This window comes from Manis pentadactyla, chromosome 5, assembly GCF_030020395.1.
Source record: "Manis pentadactyla isolate mManPen7 chromosome 5, mManPen7.hap1, whole genome shotgun sequence".
Taxonomy (NCBI): domain Eukaryota; kingdom Metazoa; phylum Chordata; class Mammalia; order Pholidota; family Manidae; genus Manis; species Manis pentadactyla.
This window is the reverse complement of record NC_080023.1, coordinates 149,565,451-149,579,199: the sequence shown is the minus strand read 5'-3', so window position 1 is coordinate 149,579,199 and position 13,749 is coordinate 149,565,451. Positions and strand designations below refer to the sequence as shown.

General features: G+C 54.0%; 1 protein-coding gene across 9 annotated transcripts; it reads right to left on the bottom strand.

The window, feature by feature from the left end:
* Positions 1-145: 145 nt before the first annotated feature.
* Positions 146-12,344, bottom strand: GFRA4 (GDNF family receptor alpha 4). Of its 9 annotated transcripts, none has more exons than XM_036924627.2 (6): positions 12,044-12,334; positions 9,791-10,147; positions 9,470-9,579; positions 9,245-9,379; positions 8,396-8,487; positions 7,466-8,083 (listed from the first exon to the last, which is right to left on the bottom strand). In XM_036924627.2, the coding sequence occupies exons 1-5, from the start codon at positions 12,081-12,083 to the stop codon at positions 8,431-8,433; spliced, it is 699 nt and encodes a 232-aa protein (XP_036780522.1). In that variant the 5' UTR covers positions 12,084-12,334; the 3' UTR covers positions 7,466-8,083; positions 8,396-8,430. The 9 variants fall into 9 exon arrangements, with proteins under 9 accessions (XP_057358786.1, XP_057358784.1, XP_036780522.1 ...); XM_036924623.2 differs by having other exon boundaries at positions 7,466-8,215; positions 9,802-10,147; positions 12,044-12,330; XM_057502803.1 differs by lacking the exon at positions 7,466-8,083 and adding an exon at positions 146-669 and having other exon boundaries at positions 9,245-9,579; positions 12,044-12,344.
* Positions 12,345-13,749: the final 1,405 nt, after the last annotated feature.

The following is a 13,749-nucleotide window of genomic DNA, read 5'->3' as shown; positions in this document are numbered from 1 at the left end:
TAAGAGAGGTCTGTGCGTTTTAAACACAAATGTGAAGAACTTGTATATAAACAAAAGTAAATACTATAATACAAACTTCTGAAATAAAAGTAGATCTGGTAAAAATGTGGTTTACGTTATGTGCTTAATTTTTATTTTATTTTCTTCAACTTATTTTTACACTTTGGTCATTAGAATCTTAAGAAAAGGAAAAAAATGTTCAGTGTGGTTACTGGTGTTCAGACAGCCCCAGAGGAAGCACTTGGCAGTCCATGAAGGTGAAGGTGTAAAGCCAGCAGAGTGGGCCCCTCAGACGCCTCGACTGGCTGTGGTGCATTCAGCCTATGGGGTGAAGAGCCCTGCACGGCTTGCGAGCTGACTTCCCAGCGTCCTCACTATAGCCTGCGTCCCCCGTGGAGTGACAGTGCTGGGGAAGGAGACCAGTGTGTGGGCCATGCCACTGTTGGTCTTTATGCTTCTCACCCACCTGTGCATCCTGAATGTCTCCCCAGTTTTCCAAAGGGCTGAATCTCAGGTATACTGATAGGTTCGGTTGCCAGAGCCGCAGCATTGTCCTTGGTATGGAATTTTTGATGAAGTTACCATTCGCAAAGCCTTGTGTGCCAGCCTTTATGCAGCTCCTGGCCTCAGAACGGTGTGTTGCAGCACCCTGGTGTGACTGCAGAAGACCTAGAAGAGATCAGTGTAATGGGGGTTAAGATAGGAAGGGCAGTGGTTCATCTAGAGGAGGATGGGGCCAGGCACCAGGCCAGGGGCCCAGCAGCCTGGAGGAGGCCTGCCCACGGGAGTGTGGGTCTAGGCCAGAGAAGCAAATGAGTGGGCTGGTGCCACTGTCAGCTTGAAGAGCAGCTCAAAGCTGTTTTGGAGAGGGCAGTGGGAGCCGCCAAATGGTTATGGCAGGATAAAAATCTGTGACTTGGTGGTACTATGGCAGAGACTGTGCTGTGTGTTCCCCACACCTGTTATATTTTGACACTGAACCCACAAACCAACATTTCCCAGCCCCCTGCAGTTAGGTTGGGGCCATAAACTGAGCTGCAATCAAAGAAACGTTGGACAAGTTGTGTATACCAGTTCTAGGTCTGGCACATACCACGCTCCTGTCTGGGACTCCCTGGAGGTCCTGTGTTAAAGATGTTGCGATTGTGGGTCCCTGAGTCACTACTTAGAGGCAAGCCACCTCAAGAGCTGTGTGCTGGTCTTTGCCTCCCTGAAAAGCAAACTTCCCGTAGTGACCTACTGACATCAGGGGTTTATTGCAACAGGCAGCTTTCCTTTTTTTTTTATTTTGCTATCATTAATCTACAATTACATGAAGAACATTATGTTTACTAGGGTCCCCCCTTCACCAAGTCTCCCCCACAAGCCCCATTACAGTCACTATAGAATCACTACTTGTCTTCTCTGTGTTGCATAGCCCTCCCCATGCCCCCCACATAATGTGTGCTAATCGTAATGCCCCACCCTTATCCCTCCCGTCCCTCCCATCCTCCCCAGTCCCTTTCCCTTTGGTAACTGTTAGTCCATTCTTGGGTTCTGTGAGTCTGCTGCTGTTTTGTTTCTTCAGTTTTTCTTTGTTCTTACACTCCACATATGAGTGAAATCATTTGGTATTTGTCTTTCTTCGCCTGGCTTATTTCACTGAGCATAATACAACAGGCAGCTTTTCTTAACTCTCCCTGTTCACAAATGGGCACCTTGAAGTGCAGTGCGACTGTACCCAGAACCTAATGTGCGGGGCATTGGCTGAGTGACCTGGTGGCGGGCAGGGAGGAAACAGACCCAGCAGGCAGAAAAGCTGGGATCTCTATCAGGCGGCAGTAAACGTCCGACAAGCCTGTTCTGTTTGAAAACTTATCAAGCAGACTACATGTCTACTGAATTTTTAGCTCCAGGGGAAGAACCTGGGAAAAAAACAATGTGGTGTGTATAATTGTTATTGGCTGTCTTTGGAAGGCAACACAAAGGGTTGAGTTCCAGAAAGAATTAGCCAGTTTACAAACAGAAAGGCAAGGGGTGGAAAATACTGAAATCCACAGTCTGGCAGTGTCGGGAGAGGCAACTAGTCTTGCTTCTAGTCTCCAAAGGGTAAGAGGTACTTGGGAGCAGCAAAGACCCAGTGAGACAGTGGTGAGAATCAGATGAGGTTAAGGTCTTCTGCCTGAGCCCCACAGCCTCAAGGCCCTGACGGAGAGGTGTGTGGATAGGGAAGCAAAGCCAACTTGAGAGCTGACCAGGGAAGACCCTGGAATGCCATCACTGACCCTGTACCTGCCTGGAAAAGAAAGAAAAACGAATCATGTGGCCAAGAAACTATTAGTCTGGCTTGAAAATGAAAGAACCAACCAACCGTGTGCCCACTGGGGCGGCCTGACCCACCCACAGGCAGAGGTGGTTGTGACCCTGTGTCTGAGGAGGGTGCACCACCCACGGCCGCCTCAGCAGGGCCCAGAGACCAGATCACAGCCTGTGCAGGGAGCCCCCACCCCAAGGAGGGGCCCAGCAGGATTTCAAAACTTCTGTAGGCCAGTGACTGCCCTGTGTCTGCACCCCCACCTTCCTGCGGGAGGGCCTGCCTGGTCTGGCCGCTGTCAGCTGGCCAGGCATTGTGTAAGGACCAGGCACTACAAAATCCCTGTCTTCTTGAGGTGACAACATAGTGGGGAGGACAGATAATGAACAGGATGTCAGATGGTAAGTTCTGTGAAGAAAAGTAAGAATAGGGTTAGTGAATGCTAGGGCACAGCAGTGTGTGGCAGGGCGTAGGGAGCTGAACGGAGGGAGCTGGCAAAGGACGTCTGGGAGAAGAGTGTGCAGAATAGCAGGGGTGGGGGGCAGCAGGTGCAAATGCCCAGCGGTGGCGCAGGTGGGTCTGAGGTCTGAGCCTCGGTGAGGCAGCCACATGGCTAGAGCAAAGCAGCTACAGGAGCAGTGCTAGGAGTTGGGGCGGGCCAGGTCCTGTAGGGCAGTATACTGTTCTCACCCAGCAAAGGACTGCTCCTGAGGGGACATTTTGAAAATAAAAGGGCAATTTTGGTCACTGCATTGAAGCGGAAGGCACTCCTGTGATGCAGTGGCTCCTCCTGTAACATGCAGGGCTGTCCCAACCAACAAGCAACTGATCCACATCCCACTCAGTTTTTTAACATCTTGCTGGATAGTTGTGTAGATGAGGAAATCTGTTCCTAATTACAGCATAGAACCCAAAGTATTTGCAAGCGTGTTTAACAGTTTTCCAAAAATGCCGCTAATGTGTAAATCAAGAGAAGACCAAACTTTGTTTTCTTCAAAACTTTACCAAGAGCTGGTCATCATTTTGGAAGATTCTGCCATTAATGACAATGTCATTCCTGGTATCTGAGTCCGCATACATGGGAGTCACAGCTGAACGGACACACCCTGCAGGCACCAGCTGTACAACATGCCTAGCAAGAATTCTCTCCCATCCTGTGTCCCCCACACAAGAAAGGGACTAGAGCAGATGGCCCTCCGACCTATGGCATGTCCTGCACGCAGAGCTGGGGGTTGCCCTTGCTGCCGGGTCCGTTTGCACACCCTGTAGGCCTTCCCTTCTTGTTTGCTTAATCCTGTTCTCTGAGGCTCTGTTTCTGAGGTTATGTGTGCATTTTGTTCTCCTGTGTGTGTATGCATCTCTGTTTTTCTTTTTGTATCTTCTGCCTCAGACTGGAGGCTCCTTTTGTGTGGGGCAGTGTGTCCCTGGCAGAACAGCTTCCCAAGACATCAACCCGGCCTTCCCAGGCCTGCAGCCCAGAAAGGCAGGGCCAGGACTCTGTGTCCTTCAATACTGGTGCCCGCTCACCGGCAAGGTGCTGTCCACCTGGGAGGTGGCTCATGAAGCCCTGTATAGCCCACTCCTGCTGCTCTGGAAATTTCACCCACCAACATCCACACTTCCTTAAAAATGAGCTGGTTCTGTGAGTTTGGCCCAGCCTGACTGGACTAGGAAGGTGGCAAAAGGAAGTGGCCAGTGAGCAGTTCCCACATCAATCTTACACTTAAACCAGGCTTCAAACCTGAGTCTGTGTCCATGAGCCGTGAAATTTCCACCAATAAATCCACAGATGCTTCCAGCACCTGCCTTTCTGCCTCACCCCCACCCCCACCCCACAGCCACCTGCCAGCTAGAGGCTCAGTGTTGACAACAGCTGAGACCCAGCCACAGGGACAAGGCCAGGGCCAGGACCCCAGGCTCCCAGAGCTCATGTGAAAGAGTGACAGCAAGTAGGCTACCTGGAAGGACACAGAGGTTGATGCTCAGAGGTAGATGAGCAAGGCAGGACCTGTTCCTGATAGTGGGGGTCACAGCTGGACTCAGCCGTGAGGCTTTTGGCCACACTTAGTACCATGTGTGAGCCAGAACCTTCTTAGGCAGAAGTGACAAAATGCAGACTACTCATTTTAGTTTCCTGGGCTGCTGTAACAGATTTCCCAACCTTGGTGGCTTAAAACAGAAATCTGTTCTCGTGGTCTGGAGGCCACACCAAAATCACAGTGTTAGCAGGGCTGTGCTCCCTCTGGAGGTCCAGGGGAGAATCCATTCCTGGCCTCTTCTAGGGCCTGGTGGCTGCCAGCACCTCCTTGGCTCGTGGCCACGTCACTCCAACCTTCCAGTCTTCACGTTGCCCTATCTTCTGTGTGTATGTGTTTGATCTCTGCATCTCTTGTAAGGCTGCATGTGACTACATTTAAGGTCCACTCAGATACAGGCTAAGTGCCTCCTCTCAAGATTCATAACTTAATCACATCTTCTGCTATATAAGGCATATTTACTCTTCTGCCTACATCTAAGGTAACTTTCACAGGTTCCAATGCTTACGATGTGGACAATGTCCTTGGGCCCAGTATTCAGCCCACTACAACAGCAAAACCCTAGGAAAGTCGACAGGCCTCGTGGGGCAAGACAGTGGCCTTTGCACGCCCCAGTGCCTTGCCCCACCTTGGCTTCTGTGTTCAGAGCTGCCTGGCTCTATGCCCCCAGCGGCCTCAAGCCTCCCACACAGGAATGTTCATGCTGGGAATAAAACAGAGAGCCAGGCAGCAGGGGCCCTGTGATCTTTCATTTTTCCCCGGCACCTGATAAGGAAGCTTCTTTTCTGTTGCACATTGTCTAATGTTAAAGAAGCTCCATTTTATTGAACCCCATGCCTGAGTTGGAGAGAAGTACTGAGAGAAGACAGCAGCTGCCAGGAAACTTTTTGCTATTTTCAGCTAGGTTCTGCTCACTTTCATCTTCCCAATCTTTTGTAAGTACATGCCTATATTTTACTCTAATTTGAGTAACAAATAGAGTAGTAGACTTTAGCACGTTCACATAAGGCGAAATACTTAGCAGACAGGAAATCCTTCATTGGGGCCACCAGGCGGCCACAGTGAGCAGGGCAAGGTGATGCTTTCACTTCCCTGCCCCACCCCCAACACACATACACTCCAGCCTTCCATGGCCCACTTGCAGGCGTCCATTGCTGTGCAGGTGAAAGTGGCTGAGAACACTCCTTCTTCTTTATGAAATGAGAATAGGTTGGGCCCTGAGCTTCACTCTGCCCAACACCTTCCTTTTCCCATTGGAAATCTGTCCTTCCCATTCCATGTGATCTTGGTGGGCTGATGTCACTCCCCAAGCCACTGGAAGAGGCTTATAACCCATGTTGGGCCGACTAGGGTCCTGCCTGGGACAGTCCATGACTTCTGGGGAAGAGGTACTTTTCTCTGCTGAGATTCCTAAAAGCAGGGATGGTGAATCTGGGGCACTGGTGGCATTCTTACTCACTGTGTGGTGAGAGCCGGACTGGCTGCATAGGGAAGCCATGCACGGACCAGCAGGTGCACCATCATTTGACCCCTGGGGACAGTTGTCCCTGAAGCCTGGACTGTTCAACTCCATGCCCCAAGCCAGTTTGAGTGTTTGGTTCCAATGAGAAGAGTGCTGGCTGAAGCTGAGGGGCTGGTTGACAGCTGCTGCCCAAGGTATGTGTGGGTTTGGAATGAGTTGCTAAGTACAGAGTCTCCAAGCTGGTGGCTCTTTTTTCTGGTCAGCACAGCCCCAGGCCTGGACTTCGGTGTGTTCTGTACCTGACCCCTATGTCTTAGATCAGGTTCTCCAGAAGCCAAGCCCACAATGGATTCTCAGGCCCTGATGGATTGGAGGGAGTGCCCTCAGGGGAATCTCTAAGTGAGGGAGGCAGGAGTAGGCAGAGGAAGGAGCTAGGCTAGGATGTGGTCTCAGCTGGGATCTGGCCTTAGCCTGATCCTTCGAGGAGCTCTGGAGCATGAGTGACACACAGAATTGTCCCTCCTGAGGCAAGCCGGCCAGGCCTCTGCACCCTCCCTCAGTCACTGGCTGTAGTTCGCCTCAGGGAGCAGAGTGTGGCCAGCAGCTCGGGGATGGGTGGCTTTGGCCCAGAGAGGTCTCTGACAAGGCTCCAACAGCCCCCACCCCAGCCAGTTTCATGGCTGCTGACAAGCCTCAACTGGGTGTGAAAAGGAGCAGCCAGGAGACATGGTGACCCTTCACTCATCAGGAGTCTCCAGGTTTTTGAGGAAGAAGGAAGTGGGCAGAAGGTTTAATACCGGGCCCTCATGGTTCTGCAGTCTCCTCCTCAAATTTCTTCACAGAACTACAAAGTAACACAGCACCCTTGGCATTCACTGGGTCCACACTGACCACACACACAGTGTGTGTAAAACCTTTATGATAAATTTCCCTCAGCTCCAGGAAAGAATTCAATTCTCCACAGGGACAGAAGCAGGCAGAATGTGTGGGAATAAAAAAAACAAAATACAACCATCACTCCTTCTTTAAAGTGTCAGGGCTGGGCTGTGTGTGCACTGAGGAAGGGCTCCCCTAAGCAGGTACAGTGTGTGATCCCAGGCACCTGAGGAGGCCTATGTTTGCCTGCAAATAACAGATGCCTGGGCAGAAACTGGCTTGAGCAAACTAGAGGTACATAAACTAGAGGTATAATCACATAATGAAGAGCCCAGAGGGTGGCAGGCAGGGGCTGGTGCAGTGACTCCACAGTGTCATGTGGCTCCATTTTCAGGATGGCACCTATGCCCCAGCTATTGCCACCAAATTCTGGGCAAGAAGATGGGTGGGTTGAGGATAAAGGCTGAAGGAACCAGTCAGCAAGTCTGCTCCTGTTTAAAGAGCTCTCGTGGAAGCCTCATCTGTGACTTCCACTCATTGGCCAGACTGGTCACATGACTACCCCCTAGCCTAAAGGGGTGCTGGAAAATATAATTTCCTTGTCTGAGTGCTAGCAGAGCAACCAAAATCTCAGCCAGTAGGACCAGACAGTTGGATCGGTAGCATCCACAAGTTTAGCTAGGGAGCCCAGAAATGTTCTGAGGCCATGTGAGGTCACCAGGCCTTGGCAGAGGCACACCTGTGGCTGACCCTGGTCTCCAGGCTCCCAGGACACACTTCACAAGAAAGCAAGGCCAGTCTCCGTGCATGTCAGTTTATTGAGCTGTGGGTGCTGTTCCTTGTGCTGGGTAAACCATGGGGAAGATGGCTGGATGTGCAATGCGGGGAACTTGGTTCTCACTCCAGGCCATGCCCACCAAGCAGCACACCATGGAAAGGAAGTGCTTGGCCAACACCGGTGGGTGGCTGTAATGGGCAGTGCCTAACTGGGAGGGTACCACTAAAGGCTGCAGTGTTGGAGGGAGTCTGTTCAGATAGACCCCTCTGGACATGATCTACTTGGGGCTGATAAAATTTCCTAGATTTCTGGGAGTTTGGATGGTCTCTGACTTTCTCTAGGTGATCTCAGACCCCACTGAGGCCTCAGCTACACAGGAATGAACCCGTCCCATTCCTACTCTGAGGGAGATCCCAAGACCCCACAGACCTTGGAGAAAGGGACCTACAACCAAGAAACCTACTGAAAGGTAGCAATGGGCTTTGCACCAGGCCCTCACCCTACATCCCTTGCTCCAGGGGCAGTCACAGGAGGTGTCCAGACCTGCAAGGGACAGCCTGGCAAGAGCACTGGGCCAGCTTGGGAGGTAAGCCAGTCCCCTTTCAGTGAAGCAGCAGGCCACCGACATGGCTCTGAACCTAGAGCAGGGTGGGACAGTTGGCTGTGTTGTCTGAGGTCTGCTGTTCTAGTCAGAACAGGAGCTGGAGAGCCAGGACAGGGAGCATGGAGAGCAGACAGCTCTCCTCCAAGAGCTCTTCTGCAGAGGATACCTTGAGGGTGGGGTGGGGGCAGTGGAGCAGAACGTGGACTTGAGGCAGGAACCTGGCTCCGCTCTCTGCTTCCACCACCCCCATCCCAGGCCATTCGTGCTTCCATCTGGGCCCACCTGGAGGTGTACGGAAGAAGGCAGTGCAGGGGCTGCCAGCTCACCATTCCCTCCCTCCACCTACCTGCAGGAGGCTGTTCTCAGGGTCCTGGTGGATATCTAGCTGGTCCTGCAGGACTGGGGGCCCGCTGCTCTCAAAGGCCTGTATGGCTCCATCTATGGAGGAAGGTGTGCAGACTCTATGGAGGAAGGCTGGGAAAGCCCAGCACAGGGCCCAGCTCCTTGGGGACAAACTGAGACCCCTGACATCCTGCCGGTGGGCTCTCCCACACAGGGATGAAAGGATAGGATGCCTTCCAGGACTGGCTTCTAGGATGGAAGGCACAGGGTGAGGAATAAATCAGGTCAACCGTGCTTAAGAGTGCCTTACAAACTGTATAGTCTTCCAGTCCCACAGAGGGAGACAATTACCAGCCCCATTTTACAGATGGGCAAAAAAAAAAGTTAACCCTCAGCTGTTAAGTGGCAGCGTTGGGCTTCAAATTCAGGCCCCCTACCTCCCAAGACTGGGCAGCAGACCAGCCAGCTATTCAGACCCAAAAGGCGAAATCATCAACGGGGAGAGTTAGGAGGGCCTCAAGGGTGCAACCTCCTCAGAAGTGGAGGAAGCAGGAATCACCTTGTTCCATTCCAGCTCCCCGGGGACTTGTTTTACGGCCCTCCCGCTCATCCGCAGGGGCCCCGGCCTAGACATTCCTAGGACTGGACTCCAGTCTGTGACCTGGTCTGCGGAGACAGCTGAGCGCGCACTTCCCCAGAGGCAGGTCGACAGCGGAGAGGGAAGTGGGCCTGCGTGGCTGCCTCAAACAGCTTCAGTTTCCTCATCTCTAAAATAGGGTCCAGCCAGCCAGGCGGCTTGGGAGGGGACAGTAAAAGCCGACCACCCTTTCCGCGCCCCGCCCCGCCCCCTCACCCAAGCAGAGGTTCCTCGTAAAGAGCCCGCGGAAGGCTTCGCACTCCTCACGCCGGTTTCCGCTGGCTCCGCAGCCACACCAGGGCGCCACGCGCGCGCTCGCGTTGTCCACGTAGTTAGGGGTGAGGGCGGTGCCTGCGGGACCGAGGGCGGGGTAGTCGGCCCCGGCAGGCGGAGGCATCCCCGGGAGAGCGCCGCCCGCGCCCGGTTCCCGGCCGTGCGTACCCACGAGGCCCGCGTAGGCGCGCAGACAGTGGGGGGCCTGGTCTCGCAGGCAGCCGTCTGGGGCGCTCGGGGCTGGCGTGCAGGAGGCCTGGAAGGCCAGGAAACGGGGTCTGCGCGGCATGGCCGGAGGGCGGTGAGGCGGCAGCCGGCCCCACCCCGCCGCCTCCCTCACCTACACGCACCTGCGGACCCGGCCCCGCCCCGCAGCCTCCCACACCTGCCCTCACCTGCGGACCCGGCCCCGCCCCGCTGCCTCCCACACCTGCCCTCACCTGCGGACCCGGCCCCGCCAAGCCTACCCCTTCCCCGACCCTCCCGCACCCCGACAGCACCTGCAGATCCTGCTTTGCTCACAGGCGTCTAAGGGCTCCAGGCAGGACGGCGGCTCCCCGCCGGGACCCGAGAAGGCGCAGGCGGGCACGAAGGTCTGGCGCCGGCGCTCGGCGCACGCAGGGTTGGCACAGGGGCAGAAGAGCAGCGCGTGGGTGAGCGCGGGAGGCCCGCGGGCGAAGAAGCGGCGCAGGGCGCGGCGGCAGCGAGTGCGGGGGCAGCCCCCGAGCGCGGCCCGACCCAGGCACTGAGCCACATACTGGTTACGCAGCTGCTGGCAACGCGCGTCCGCAGTGCACGCCTCGGCCGCGTCCACGCAACGGTTTGGTCCGGCAGAGCTCGGCGACCCTGGGAAGGGCAGGCGGGCTGCAATTCTTGGTGAGCTGTAGCTGTACCCTTCGCCTCCGCCCTGCTCCCCACTCCCGCCACACCCTCCGAAGGTGCAGGGCGCTCAGAACCCAAAGGGGTACAGAATGTGGCTGGAAGGTGTGACCGTCTGGCATTGACCTGCCTTCCATAGAGGGGATGGGCGGCAGCGGGCTCTGGGATTCCCGCAACACCTCTGGGATGGATGGGGCACACGGAGGGGGGCCTGGCCTTCTGCAGATGCTGAGGTCCATCCTCCCCAGGCACCAACCCTGCCCCGGAACGAGCACAGCCATTCAAAGAGGAGTCCACGGGTCCCCTCCCACTGGGCCCCGGCTGACGCGGGATAGAGCCAGGCTCCTGGGGAGCTGGCTAATGGAAACCTATCAGAAACGACGCTGAGGACCGTAGCCGCTCCTCTTCCTCTCTCCCTGCCAAGCTGGGAACCCGGAGCTTTCCTCCTTTCCCCTCCCCGCCTCCCCCATGGAGACCTTTGAGGGGGTCTGCAGATTTCTGTTTCTTCCTCCTTCCTGACCTTCTAGTGCGCCTCCTCCTGCCTCCTGCTGTTGGCGTCCCTCCCTTTCCTGTGACCCCTTTCCGGTGGTCTGAACTGTGCTGCCCCATCTGGTCTCTGGCTTCCCCTGGCCCCTGAGCCCTTCTCCACCAGCCAGGCGCAAGAGGGATTTCCTCGCAAGGGCTCTGGGCACTGGCAGGCCCATTTGGACCTGGCTGCTGGAGTGTGGATTCGAGAGAAGTCCTTGATGGCAGGCCACAGGGCTCTCTTCTGAGCGTCAGGCCCCGGGGGGGGGGGGGCCATGATGGGTGGCACTCCCCTAGAGACCAAGCCAGGCAGGGTCTGGGAGCTCAGGACTTGGCAGCCCCTGTGTGTAGGCCCTAGGTCACCAAAAACGAGTCCAGCCCCGCCCTTTGGTGCTCTCAACCTCAGGGAGCACCTCAGTCTGAGGGAAGTTTCCCAGCCTGACTAGGCCCAATCTCCCGTGTGTGTAGAAGGAGAGGTGTCTCCTGCTTCAGGGCTAGGAGCAGGGCCCCTCTCTGGCGCTGGCCATCTCCTCCTAGAGCCCTGGGTTGGATAGCAGGGGCCATGGTGAGTCTTGCTGTGGCTTCAGCACGCTCTGCTCTGCAGGAAGGACCAGTAGATACTGAGGGCTTGGCACTGCCAGTGAGTGGAGGGAGTAGACAAGAGGGGCGCCCCTCCCTTCACCTCCCCTGCCTTTCCCTCCTCCAGAAGCAGGCAAACTTTACCTTTCTCTCCCAGCCAAACCGCGCGCATCCCCAGGCCTCAGCCACACGCAGTAGCACCTAGTGTCGCCTGAAGTCTTGGTCCCACCTCTCCTCCTTTGCTTACCTGTCTCCTTCTGCCAGGAGCACCCTTACCTCATCTCCACCCACATCGCAGCTCCAGGATCTCCTCTGCCTTAAACCTTTGTCAGATTCCATGCTCCCCACCCGACCAGCCCGTAAAGTGACCCCTCCCTCCGCATGCCCCAGCTGGGAAGGGGAAGCAGGTGGGACTGGCAGATGCGGGGCAAGCAATCAGGGTTAAGCTCCCTGACTGAAGGTGGAGAACTGGGTCTCCGGGAAGGTGAAGAGAGGTGGGAGAGGGGAGGCAATAGGAAAAAGAAAGTTTCTGGGGTATGGTTACCAAGCAGGGCTTGGGAGAAGGTGGCTCCGCAGCCGGCCCAAAGGCAGGAAGCGGGGTGCACGGCGAACGGCCGGTGCGGACTGCCAGGCGTCCCTGAGCTCCGTGCACAGGTCTCTCGCCAATGCCCCTTCCTGCGGTCCTCCTGCCTTGCCACTCTATCCCCTGGGACAGAGAAGCCAGGGTTCAGGGGCGCGGAGGACGAGGAGGCCACTCACCCAGAAGCAGCAGCAGAGCGGGCGCCAAGCAGAGGGCCATGCCGAGCGCGCACCGAGGAGAGGACAGCCCCACGCAGAGCCCGAACCCGACAGGTGCCCACTTCCCAGTGCCGCCCTACGGAAGCGGGCTGGAGAGCCAGGTGTTGGTGCAGACGCGCACCTTTCTGCGTCTTTGTAGGGAGGAGCCTTTGTAGCGGGACCGACTCCCTGTCCCCACTGAGTCCCCATCCAGGCTGCGACTGAGGAGAGATCCGGAGCCCTGAATGCAGCCCCTGAACGTGCCTGGATGGACGCCCCCACATCCCCACCCAACACAACATCCACACAACCACCCAGGGAGACCTTGTTTCCGCCATGCTAAACCAATAACTTTAGGAAACAATGTTGCTTTTTTTCCTTCTTCATAATTTTCACCTTTTTATCCTTAACTAATTTTAGACTTGCAGAAAAGTTGCTAACAAAAATGTTAGCGCTCCCTTTGTACCCTTTGCTCGGGATTGCTTTGGCTATCTGGGGTGTTTTGTGGTTTCATAGAAACTTTAGGATTGTTTTTCCTATTTCCATGAAAAATACCATTGGAATTTTTATAGAGATTGCATTGAATCTATAGATGGCTTGTAGTATGGACATTTTAACAATAGTCTTCCAATCCATGAACACCATACATCTTACAATTTATTTGTGTCTTCTTCAGTTTCTTTCATCAAAGCTTTGTAGTCTTCAGTGTAAAGATTTTTTATCTCCTTGGTAAAGTTTATTCCTAAATATTTTATTGCTTTTGATGCTATCACAAATGGGATTGTTTTATTTCTTTTTATTTGTTTATTCTTATTTTGCTATTATTAATGTACAATTACGTGAGCAATATTATGGTTACTTGACTACCCTTTTATCAAGTCCCCACCACATTCCCCATTACAGTAACTGTCCATCAGCATAGTGAGATGCTAAAATCACTACTTGTCTTCTCTGTGTTATACTGCCTTCCCTGTATCCCCCCAACCCCCTACATTATGTATGCTAATCTTAATACCCCTTTTTCCCCCTTATCCCTCCCTTCCCACCCAACTTCCCCAGTTTCTTTCCCTTTGGTAACTGTTAGTCCATTCTTGGGTTCTGTGAGTCCCCTGCTGTTTTGTTCCTTCAGTTTCCTCTTTGTTCTTATACTCAGCAGATGAGTGAAATAATTTGTTACTTGTCTTTCTCTGCCTGGCTTATTTCCCTGAGCATAATACCCTCTAGCTCCATCCATGTTGTTGCAAATGGTAGGATTTGTGTTCTTCTTATGGCTGAATAATAGTCCATTGTGTATATGTACCACCTCTTTACCCATTCATCTACTGATGGACACTTAGGTTGCTTCCATTTCTTGGCTATTATAAATAGTGCTACAATAAACATAGGGGTGCATCTATCTTTTTCAAACTGGGCTGCTGCATTCTTAGAGTAAATTCCTAGAAGTGGAATTCCTGGGTCAAATGGTATTTCTATTTTGAGCTTTTTGAGGAACCTCCATACTGCTTTCCATAGTGGTTGAACTAATTTACATTCCCACCAGCAGTGTAGGAGGGTTCCCCTTTCTCCACATCCTCGCCAACATTTGTTGTTGTTTGTCTTTTGGATGGTGGCCTCCCTATCTGGTGTGAGGTGATATCTCATTGTGGTTTTAATTTGCATTTCTCTGATGATTAGCGATGTGGAGCATC

What these genes read in the sequence shown, in the direction of transcription:
- GFRA4 (XM_036924620.2), bottom strand. Translation starts at nt 12,083, where the DNA reads ATGGCCCTCTGCTTGGCGCCCGCTCTGCTGCTGCTTCTGG. An exon ending in GAGCAAAGCAGGATCTGCAG is followed by an intron (nt 9,580 to 9,801) that starts GTGCTGTCGGGG and finishes CATGCCGCGCAG; the next exon opens with ACCCCGTTTCCTGGCCTTCC. An exon ending in TACGAGGAACCTCTGCTTGG is followed by an intron (nt 8,488 to 9,244) that starts GTGAGGGGGCGG and finishes CTTCCTCCATAG; the next exon opens with ATGGAGCCATACAGGCCTTT.